This window comes from Charadrius vociferus, unplaced genomic scaffold (assembly GCF_000708025.1).
Source record: "Charadrius vociferus isolate BGI_N301 unplaced genomic scaffold, ASM70802v2 scaffold32, whole genome shotgun sequence".
NCBI classification, from domain to species: Eukaryota; Metazoa; Chordata; class Aves; order Charadriiformes; family Charadriidae; genus Charadrius; species Charadrius vociferus.
The window spans coordinates 6,406,371-6,418,813 of record NW_009647856.1 but is presented as its reverse complement, the minus strand read 5'-3'; the positions used below and the strand labels follow the sequence as shown (position 1 = coordinate 6,418,813).

The 12,443-nt window shown below is 39.9% G+C and overlaps 1 protein-coding gene across 1 annotated transcript in view; it reads right to left on the bottom strand.

Moving 5' to 3' along the window:
* The window catches only part of BEND7 (BEN domain containing 7), a 49,362-nt gene that overhangs the window by 13,661 nt on the left and 23,258 nt on the right, over positions 1-12,443 (bottom strand). The window contains exons 5-7 of the mRNA XM_009883006.1: positions 11,797-11,919; positions 9,043-9,308; positions 4,634-4,859 (exon numbers count right to left, since the gene is read on the bottom strand). Of these exons, the coding sequence (XP_009881308.1) occupies positions 4,634-4,859; positions 9,043-9,308; positions 11,797-11,919 (615 nt within the window). The remainder of the gene's footprint in view (positions 1-4,633; positions 4,860-9,042; positions 9,309-11,796; positions 11,920-12,443) is intronic.

Here is a 12,443-nt window from a genome sequence, read left to right as displayed (position 1 = left end):
GCAGAAATCTCTACAGTTCTCATACTGCCAAACCAGATGGAACAGAATTTTTATGAAGATACTAAAAAAAAAAAAGAAGCCATTATTGAGAAAAGAGGAGTAGCCAACAGGTCCAGTTTTATATTTTGACATATGTTGACATAGAGGGTCAACATTATCTTTAATTCCACATTTACAGCAAACCTAGCAATGTTATACCAAAAATACAAAATTATAAATGGAGTGAAACTAATGCAGTTGATTTTCATCACACAACTGACAGGTGTGCAAAAAATAAATGAGAGCAGAAATAGAAAAAATATTATTACTGTTAGTATTGCTATTGTAGTCTTGGTCAGAGGTCTCAGAGCCCAGTGTCCAATTATGACCCTCAAACAAAGAAAGAAAACTCGTCCCAGCTCTAGGACTTTGTAATCCTTGAGAATAAATGTCACACAAATGGGATGGGGAAGCATGCAACAAAATAATGACAATTTCAGTATTTTTATACACACACGTTTGAAACAGCACTAGCTGGTAAGTATAAAGGGACCGAAAGTAATCACACCTTCCAAACTCCTGCCATGTTAACAACTTCACAAAACCATTGCATGAAAGGCATTAGCGATACTTTCATCTGTAGTCTGATCAGCAAGGACATCAGACCAACTCTAAGGGCTTCCCTGAGAAGACAATACAGCCCCATGCATCGTCCAATTTGCAACAACTATGGTCTCTCTGAAGGTAGAAATAATCTTTCCTTCTGAATCCATGTGGTACCTGAAACAATGGGAACTTAAGACTCCTGCTTACTTCAAACATGCAACTGCAGTTCCCGCTTGTGACCAGGGCCTGGGGACAATCTGTGACACCAGGCTGTGCCGAGGCCACCCACCACAGATGCCACTGTGGAAAATGCAACTACTGTCCGCTGTTTCCTGCACATGAAGCCAGAGTCTGGCAGCCTTTGAGAGTCAATATGTTAACTTGCTTCTCTTTTCTAACTCGCTTGTTCTTCTCTTGAATGAAAGTCAAAATAGCTTTGATTGCTCAATATATGGTTAGGGAAACACCAACATGGGAAAAAAGAATGGGAAGGAGGCAGAAGTGCGACTCCCCCTTTCTAGTCCACCTGAGCTGTACGATGCTACCAAGCTCCAGTACCACAGAATCACAGAACGCGTTGAGTTGAAGGAAGCATTAAAGACCATCTAGTCCAACCCCCCTGCCATGGGCAGAGACATCTTCAACTAGATTAGGTTGCTCAAAGCCCCATCCATCCTGCCCTTGAACACTTTCAATGATGGGGCAGCCACAGCTCCCCTGAGCAACCTGTTCCAGTGTCCCACCACCCTCACTGTAAAAAAGTCTTCTTTATGTCCCAATCTAAACCTATCCTCTTTCAGTTCAAATCAATTGCCCCCTGTCCTGTCACTACAGGCCCTGGTAAAAAGCCTGTCCCCATATTTCCTATAAGCCCCGTTTAAGTACTGAAAGGCCACAATAAGGTCTCCCTAGAGCCTTCTCTTCTCCAGGCTGAACAACCCCAGCTCTCTCAGCCTGTTCTCATAGCAGAGGTGCTCCAGCCCTCTGATCATCTTCGTGGCCCTCCTCTGGACCTGCTCCAACAGGTCCATGTCTCTCCTGTGCTGAGGGCTCCAGAGCTGGATGCAGTACTGCAGGTGGGGTCCACCAGAGCAGAGTAGAGGGGCAGACTCCCCTCCCTCGCCCTGCTGGCCACGCTGCTGGGGATGCAGCCCAGGGTACAATTGGACTTCTGGGCTGAGCACATATTGCTGGCTCACCTCCAATTTTTCACCCACCAGCACCCCCAAGTCCTTCTTGGCAGGGCTGCTCTCAACCCATTTGTTCCCCAGTCTGTACTGATGCTGAGGATTGCCCTGACCCAGGTGCAGGACCCTGCACTTTGTGTTGTGAACCTCACGAGGTTGGCATGGGCCGACTCCCCAAGCCTGTTAAGGTCCCTCTGGATGGCATCCCTCCCCTCCAGTGAATCAACTGCACCTCTCTGCTTGGTGTCATCCACAAGCTTGTTGTGGGTGCACTCGATCCCACTGGCGTTGATGAAGATATTAAATAGTATTGATTCCAGTATGGACCCCTGATGGACGCTTCACACATGCATCTGATCACAGCTCATTGACTTCTGCAAGGAAGGACTTCACTGGCTGGATTTCTAGTCCCTGGCATAAAGGAAAAATCTGCTTCTGATAATTTTTTTCATCTTTTTTCCCCCAGTTCTGAGTGAAAGACTGATGAGACTCACAAGGGAAACTGATTGCCCAGGAGAAACACTGCAACTGATTCAACAAGTGCCATTGAATACCCAAAGTCAAAAGAGACAATTTCTCCCCCAGCTAATCATCCTGTTGCAGAAGCGTTAAATTACTTGTAAGGAAGGCAGTTAAAATGTTTTCAGACAGGAAGAGCGATTTTCAAGCAAACAGTCCCTCCTTTAAGTTCTCTGCCCGTTTTTGTCATGAATGTAGCCTTTTCTCCACTTTTGTATCTCTGTCATGGAAAAGGACTAAAAATGCCACTAAAGGATATCTGGGCACGTGGTAGAGGAATGTCCTAATGACAATAATGCAAACAACATGATGTTGTTCTTGTGGAGATTTCATACTGGCTCAGTTATTTCTTGTAATAAATGGAACCACAGTGTCCGACAGCCCAGCTCTTTGGAGGGAAGAAGGGTGCTATAGGAGCCAGGCTGAGTAAAGATCCACTGGACACCAGTCCTTGGCATCTTATTCCATCCCAGCTTTTAGGAACGGGCTCCCCTATCAGGGATCTGGCACTAACATTTGGGCAATACTGTAAATGCCAATAAAGATCACTGTTATTACAGTGCTACCTAGTTGTACCATCACAGATGAAATTTGTCTGTTGGAACTACAACTCCCCCATTTCTTCTTCCAAACTCAAGGCAAGAGGTTAAAGCAAGCCTCAGAATTTGCTCCAGTAATATAAGCTTAGCTACTGAGAAACATTGCTCTCTGCAGTGGGTAATTGTTATTTTAATAGCACCGAAAAACATTTCTTTTACCACAGTGCTGCTCAAATTAGAGTTGTTTTTTTTTTTAAAAAAAGTAATTTTTAACTTCTTTTTTCTTCCATTTAACTTATTTATTAAAGCTTTTAAGGAAGAACAAGATACAGATGGAGTGATTTCAACTTTGGATTTTTGCAGATTATTGAGCTCAAAAAAAGAAGGTATAAAAAAGTGTTTGTGACTGAAAACTAATTATAAGCATAACTGTAAGAAAGTCTGCCAGAAACTCTGTAAGACACATTATAACTATAGCCACAACATACACTTTATCGCAGAATTGTACAGGTTGAAAGGGTTCTCTGGAGGTCTCAATGTCCAGCCTGCTGCTCAAAGCATGGCCAACTAGATCATGATGCTCTGGACCAGTCAAGTTTTGAATATCTCCGGGGATGGAGATCCTGCAGCCCCTCTGAGCCCCTATTCCACTGTTCAATCACCCTTATGTTGAAAAAGCTTTTCCTTCTATCACGTTGAAATTTTCCAGGTGTCCAATGCCTCCTGTGCCTCCGAGAAGAGTCTGACTCCATCTTGTCTACGCCATCCCATTAGGTAACTGTGGACAACAATAGGGTGTCTCCTGAATCTTCTTCTCTCCAGTTCTCTCAGCCTCTCTTCACATGTCACTTCATATATATACTTCATCACTTAACCTGCTTCCGTACCATAAGTCGTGGTGGCCCTCCACTGGACTCAAGCCAGTATGTCAATGTCTTTCTTGCATGGGGAAGAGGAGTCAAAAGTGGACACAGACACGGTTGTAAAAGGTTCCCCTGCCTCCTTTTGCTGCCAATGTACTTATAGAAGCTCTTCTCGTTGCCTTATGTCTCCTGGGTTAGCAATCTGTACCTCAGGACGAGTCACAGCCTCTAAAATAAGCCCTACTTTGCAACACTGCCTGTCTTTTGGTAACTTGTGTATTTTCCCTACTATATCAGGTTTCAAAATAATAGAATCCAGTTCAGAATCTCTGGCCTAATACTAGCTCTTTATATGTTGCAATCACCGAGTTTGAAGGTACATATGTTCTTCTGGAAGCTAGAAAGCAGTGATCACTAAGAAAAACCACCCAGCACAGGATCCTCACACCGATCGAGAAATTTGCTACCACAAGAGAAGTACCACCACAGTTCTTATGAGCATCAAACTCATCTCAGTCCCAGCAATATCTTCCTCCATCTCTCCCCAATCCAGCCACCAACTACTGAAGTATTTACAGAGTAGACACAGTCAGATACAGTGCAAGCCTCGGAATTTTGATTGAAGAGGATCAGTTATGCTGTCATTATGTTTTCAAGATTTCTTTGCAACTCTGATATCCGGAAAAAAAAAAATAATTATCTTACATGAACACTGAGATTCTAACCTTAGAGACTGACTTCAGAAACCAAGATCATTGGCTTAAAATTAACACAAGCTGTCCCTGTAGAAGCTATTTTTAACAAGTGAATGAAAGGGAATAAAAATAAGACTGCATATTTTAATAGACCTAACACACGTCAGAAATTCTAATCCACTTACACTCTCCTTAGCTGGGAATATGTTCTAATTACACATATGAAAGAAACCAAAAAAACATACCTTTTATTGCACCCACAATGTTTTGGTCTAGTCCTTTCCGGTTGTCATTGAGCCCTCTTTTCCTTTTGCCGTTTGGTAAAGAGTTAGCCAAAGTCTTGTCATCAAAAAATGCACAGACCAGCTTCCTAAAGAGCAGACTTCCTGAGCGAGTATAGTTTGATAATATAGAGTCCAGCTGAGATTTCGGCATGAAGACGTCAAAACCTTCTGCAAGTTGCACTTCTGGCTACCGAAAGAACACAAATGTTTTAATTAAAAGAACATTCAAATACATTACTTTACTTCAATCATGCATCTGATGAGATTTTACAATCACTTAATCAAACCATGAATCTTTTCCAAGCTATTCACTACCACAGCAGCCTACTTCATTGAAATCAAACCCCATCAGTGAATAAGCACCTTAAACGGCAAATCAAATAATCATACTCATGTCTAGCCACTGTAATAGTTAACAATTACTGACATTATTTCTAGGCGCACCGCTAACAAAAAGAAAAGAGATACCTTTCAATATCGGATAATAATGGCAAACCAGAGGATCATCCCAGAGCAGTACTCTTATGTGAAGCTTTTTGGACATTTATCTAACTGTTTTATGGACTTGTTTCACTGACAAATGATATGAACGACGTACTGTGGGGCAGCCAGGCATTTCCAAGAAGGACAACTGCTGGGCTATCGGCCCATTCCATGTGGTTTCCCAAGAGGGCTTCCAGTGCAGATATGGCCCATACGAGTAGAAGTAGGTGATGAGTTTGCGGTCGCCCTTGGAGCCAAGTGCTTGCTGATAATCCATGTCTCCCTCCTTTACATATTCCCAAAATACATCCTTAGAGAAGGATGATATTAGATAGACAGCTTATTTCTGCACAGAAAACCTCAGTGGTAAATCACAGGGATTTACGTGACTGCTAGAAAGTGAGATGGAGGGGAAGAAGAGGCAACAAAATCATACTGTATTTCACAAGAGCCTCCTTGCCTCAAGTACACTGTGGGCCAAAGCAGACAAAGGCCTTCAAAGAAGTCCCCTTACTAAGAATCTTTCTGCTGCCCCTGTCTGTACATATCAGAAATTACACAAACAATATTTTCGTCTGTGATTACCACACAGTGCTTACACAAGATGTCTGTATGGAGTAATAATATATCTAGAATGAAGATACATCATGAATAAACTAAAATTTTTAAGACATCTGGAGTTGGAAAAGGGGGAAAAAATCAGTGGTCATGATGTAAGAAAATAAGCTGACATTACAGCCTTGCTCCTAATAACTTGCTCTTTTTTTCCCCCTAATGAAAATACATCCACCAGTGATGGTGCGTTTTCAAAGATGTTTACAGAGCAAGAGCAAATGCCACCTCCCATCAAATCACCTGCAAAAGTCTTCAGTCTAGACAGAAGAAAGGGCTGTCATTCTCAGAAGGATTTGGCTGCATAGCTCTTTTCCCATGGATTTTTAAAAATAAGTATCAAGAAAGTCACAGCAAGCAGAATGTTTTCAAAGCATATAGTATCATGGACATGCATGCATATTGTGCGATAAAACTGAAGATTACAAAGCTTTGGGAAGCCAGGACAAAGAATCTTAAAATATGCAGAGAGTAATAATAAAAAAATATTTAAAAGCATATACGTTTCTCAGCTTGTTCTGGATGAAAAGTTGTTTTTTACCTTGAGAACTTTCAAACTGCTGGATCCAGCAAAGCAGTCAGAGTTAATTCTATTTGACATTTGACAATCTTCTGATACAGGTGAGTTTTTAGTATGTTACTTCTAAACTTCCCATTGACAGAAAAGATTTTCAAGTGTAAATAAATGTGGGCTAAGTTTATAACTTGGCAAAAATTCTACTTCATGTTAATACAAAACCAGAATGTAGTTGTCATGGTGATGAAGGTCTCCTGTCCTATTCTCTTACTTGGGTCTTGGGTCTTACGATGGCAATCTAAGATGACCTCGATGATACAAGACGCCCAGGACAGACAAATTATCTTCACTCACACAGCTGTAAAATACATTGAAACCTCACCAGCACGGAGGAGTCAATATTATTTTAGTTTTGGCTATTTTATTCTTAATATAAGAATCAATTTGTGTATCAATGAAATAATTCAAAGGGAAAACTGATTTATTCTTGCTTTCCTTTGGTAGCAAACTATTCTTCAATCAAAGACAATCAATCAGTATCCAATTGAACTTTATGATCACTTTCAATGCAATTTCTCAAAAGGGAAAGTATGTTAGTAGATAATGATCATGGCACAAGGAATTGGTGGGTAAACTGTTCATGTACAATAAAATAAATAAGACCTGAATGCCAAAAGCTTTTGCTGTGCTAAAATTAACAGGCAGTGACAAATCCTAGACATTTTAGTAGGTTGTACTACATAGATTAGAAATAATTAGGTTATAAATGAAATATTATAACAGTAAAACAAACACAAGAAAGTTTAACTAAGCGTAACAGATCATTGCATTTAAAAAGTAGGTTCTCTGATTCATGGGCAAGATTAAGAGTTGATCTCACAAAGACTTCTTCCACATCCACGTCCACACGTCAGCAGATCTGAACTAATTGCACTGGTTTCAGTAGCCCCAATTTTATACACATTAAATGGAGATTTTTCTTTAAGTTCAATAAACGTTGGCAAAATAGCAGCAGTGGTAGTCCTGGCGTACGCCACAGCACACACTACAGACAACCCATGCGATATTCTCAAGGGAACATTCATTTATGGTGTTGTGTAAAATGTCTTTCAGTTTTTTCAGGCACTTAGACACACTGGTCATGAGCACACTAAAGATGCTTATGAATAAATAGAAAAAGATAATACTGCCATTCATTCTCAAAGAAGTGACTTTCTTTAGCCTTCTCAAAATATTTAAGGTCACATTTTATTTTTGCTGTTAAATATATCTATTTTCAGAACTCAACTGTTTTCTTTCCAAAGACAAAACAACATCAATTTGTTTGTCTCAGGGTTCTGGCTCTGTAAATTTAGTGAAACAACTACTGTGGCAAGCAGGGGCCAGAGCATGGGAGGGCAGATGAGGACCTGATTTATGAGCCACATGTTTTCTCTTCTTTTTTTGCTTAGGTCAAATTGGCATCTACGAAGAATTGTGTCCAGCGATGGAACACATTCATAAAGACAAATTAAATTCCACCACAAGTACAAAACTGGTTTTGAAACTGTTTCAAGCTGAAAAGAGTGCCACAAGCAAAGAAAAATTATAAGCACAAATTGCGTATTGGAGATAGATTACCAGTCCCTCCCCAAACCATTCCCTCAAACATTATTAAGAATAATACTACAAAAGGAAAACCTCTGAAAAAGCATCGAACTTGCTACTTTGTATCACTACCCTGACTCTATGGCATGAGACTGTAATCTAATTAGTGGTGTGGCTTGCATCTATATAACTGAATTATCATGACTGCTCTTTTTTATTATTAGTTCCCACTTCCAGAAAGGTAGAACATTATCTGCTGCATTGTTTTCATTTACGCTTATTGATACTGAATTTAATTATGTTTTTCTAGCTCATAGTAGTTAGGAAATTGGAAACTGCCTGCTCAAAATTAAAAACATATTAGAGAAATTAATGATCAGTTTACTCATCAGTGAACTGGTTCAGACAACATCTATTTGGTCATTAAACAAAGCCAGCCAGCCACCACATACATGACATTTCTATCAATGCGTACATGTTGCATGAAACAAGAAAATATGCTTATTGCAATTTTACATGCGACAAGTACATATTTTGAGAGTGGCAAATTTTGGCCCCTTTAGATACACTGACATCATCAACAACCTCAAGGCTCTCATCCAGCAACCACAGTGATGAAGACCAAACGACCCGATTCAGCAAAGACTGAGGTATGAACTTTAAAGAGGTGAGGAGTCCCCTGAAGCCACTGGGACCAGCCAGGCATGAAACACAGTATGTAAACACATTTTGGCAGGATAAGGGCATACGTGGGGACTACGTGCGCTCATCAGCAAATGACAGGGTTGTGAACGCTTTATACACACAGCACTTTTCATGGCTCCTGATCTCATGGTGGGTCTTGGCAACAGGAGGGAGGAAGAACAAGTTTCCACGGCAAGCTCAAACAACAGGCAGCCTTGAACTCAAGGGAGAACTACATGCTCATGGAAGTTGGGAAAAAAAACCCCAACATTTTGTAATCAGCAATCAGTTGGAAAAAAAACCCCAACACTTTGTAATCAGCACTCCTCACAACTAACCCTATTGTATCCATTCAACCCGGTCCAAGATTTGCTTGTTTATTCTAACAAGGAGAGGGAACACACTCAAGCTGACTTGAGTGCTGATTCTCCTGAATGAGGAAGTGCTTTAAAATCCTGTGATCCCAGGTATTAAAATATTAACTTACATCCGATGAAGCAGATTCAAGGATAATTCCAAATCCTGAAACAGGGGTTTCTGGTTTTAGGGGGGGTTCAACTGCTTGCAGACTTGATCGTTCCGAGTTTGCTGATAGCTTCTTTTCATTCTCTGCAGCGCCGGGTTTCTTATTCATGGAAATTGGTTCAATAGTTTTGAGGGGCAGTTTTTTCTTTTTATTTCTCTTTCTTGATATTGTTGACTTCTGCGCACAAATGAGAGGAACAGGAGGCTGCTGTCTGTTTTGAGTCCCAACTGAATGAAAGAAAGTAATGAATTAAATTTATAGAAAAAAGCACATGTGTAACACAGACGCACCGTTAAACTACTGACATACTGAACTTATCTTCTGGATAAGCGGTACGGTTTTCAGGGCTGTTTGTGCATGTGAAACAGTTACATTTTATCACCTTTGCATAATTTTCCAATCTGTACGATGGGGATAATGACACTGAGCTCCACTATGAGGTTTTTCAAGACATACTGATAAATAGCATTTTTGGAAAATTAGGAATACATGGGTTTTTTTCCTAGGGACCACTGGATGGTTGGTGATGCAAAGGACTTAAGCAATGATTAATTTGTATATCCTCTTGAATGACTGAGAATCTCATTGTCTTTGAGCATCTCTTCCTGATAAAGTAAGATAATACAAGTGCTAATGCAATTATAGTTATTTTTATGAATGTAGTTACCAAGTTAATTAGCTCAGCAAGAACATTTCAAGTACCATTATGTCAAGAATGAGTGAAAACACTATTCAATAGTTTAACTTCTGGGAAAAAAGTAACCCAAAGTTGCATCACTTTGTTTTGCTCATACAGAAGCTGACAGTTCATGTATTACAACTCAAACCTAAGAGACCATGTTTTAGATTTATCAATATTTTGCATTTTCTGGTATCCACAATAATTGGTGTAAATTAAGGCACCAATCCTGAACCTTTATCAATGTGAATGAGTCCTCCAGCAGAATGCTACACAGATGTGATTATTTGTCTGCATGAATCAGTAAAATCAAGGTCAAAACAAAAAAAAGCCAAAAGCACTACACATTTTTGTTTCACCACATACAAATCAAACTCATTCGAGCAACAAGTGAACTACACATGGTCCTCATCTACAAAGCTTGAGGAAAAAAACCAAATCTTATAATACTGTTTATTAAATGATTTCTGGGGTATTTAATTTCTGACAAGGATTTACAAGACTGTAATTTTTAGTTTATCATTTAGACAGAAGGGTGCTTGAATACTAAAATGAGTTATTACACTTTCACTTATATGTTTGCATTTTAGATGTCTTCTTTTAGCAACAAAAATGCCAGCAATTTTTTTTCTGAGCAAAACCATCATTTCATGCCTACCAGAAAACCTGAACTATTCCCAGTGAATCAAGAGATTTGCTAATTAACAAGGTACTAATACTGTAGATACGTGATACATAATAAATAAGAAATGTTCCTGCTATTGAGGAGCCAGCTTTTCTGGCATAAACCCCAGTTCTGTACCTCTCACCCACAAGCCACTTTTAATCATGCACGTAATTTCAATGAAATCAGTGCAACTGCATAAAGAATTCACTGTAAAACCGGGCCTGTGTGTGCTTATTTGTAAACCGATGACTTCTTGAATAGCATTTTTATGTGTATCAACTGATATTACAAAACCGGTCTGATCCTTCCCATTGCTCACTCAAGCATTATAAGCTGTGGAGACAAGGAGTTTCGTCAGCCCTTCACTCCACCCATATTTCAGTTAATTACTCAACACTCCCTTTTCTTACAGAGGTCCTACCCAGCCACTCTAAGAAAAAAAAATCTCCATGACTCCACTTCCCATCACTCATGATGGATGGGCAACTCAACTGACAAAACCTCCAACGTCTCCAACTCCTCATTAGTGTTATCACTAATTTTTATGAAGCACAGAGGCTGCAGCTTCACAGCAGCCTACCACGACCTACCTAACTTCCAGCTGCCATGGTCTCATGATCTTGCTGGCTCTAATGCTCTTCTGGCTCTGCACTGTTCTGTTTCAGCTCCTAACCTAGCAGAAAAACTAGCCCTGATAGTTTTCCCCAATGAACAGATTATTGCTGGTTCAGCCAGTAGAAAGAACTGGTAAACCAGCCTGAAGAAGGGTGGAGGCCACAACATGCAACAGCTAGCTCAGTTGAGGCCACAGAACTGTAATTTGAAAGATCTTTGAATGAAGTGTTATACAATAACTTCAAGTGGCCTTCCAATTATTTTTTTTTTTTACCGCTAAGATTACTGAACTGGTAGCAAGTAACAGGTAAAGTAGCATTTTGCACCTCTGAATGAATACACCGTGAAAACAAACTGGGGGTGGTTATGCCATATTGACCTACTGACCCAGCTACTATTACTAGAGTATCTAATCACATTAGATTTTTTTTTTTATTATTTTAGCCTGAAAAGATTACTACAAGATAACATCTGATGTTACAGGTAAGGATCTGAGAAGTGAAAACTTCATTTCCAAGAAGCCTGTGAAAAACTGACTTTGAATGATATGTTAAAGACAGCAGTTTTTTCTGAGTCTTCACATAGATTTCTGTCTTACTAGACCATTTCTCCTAACAAGATCATAGAATCATAGCATAGCTTGGGTTTGAAGGGACCTCCAAAGATCATCTAGTCCAAACCCCCTGCAATGAGCAGGGACATTTTCAACTAGATGCTTGTCATAGATATGCATGTGTGGGACCAGTCATAGTACCTGCTTGAATCTGCATTAATTTTCGCATGGTCTTGAGCTCTTGAAGAATAGCCTGCAGGGTTGACTGGCAATTACACGTACAGCAGTTTGGTCCAATTGATGAATTCACCATTGGGATTTCTCCTGAAGGAAGAGGAACGAAACAGGGGAGAGACAATGTAACGCACACAAAAACACTCAAACAACAATGACCAGCAGGCTTTTGAAACCATGATCACTACACCTGATTGGGAAATTAGATCCAAAGCAAGAAAGCAAGTAATTTTCAACGTGATCTCTTTTAAGAGGAAGGGGCCACTAGGTTTTATCCAATTACTAGTATGTGCAATTAGATACAGTAGGGGATGCAATGTTACATGGGCTGGAGAAGACTGCTAAGAGCGTGAATACAATGCACTCTTCACAGCAGGGCTCTCTATTGTCAGGCTAGTTCATCTTGAATAACAATAGCACCAAACCTCATTATAAACATACTCACTTTATCACACAGACATACAAAAAAAGTCCATCTCCCGGAACAGTCTTACAAAGAATGAAGACAGTCTGCGTAATAAAGGTTTATACTGCACATTAAATGAGGGTCTAAGAATTTTTAAACTGCTTGAATGTTACATGTGATTCTTCACCATGTGAAGAATTGAGAATAA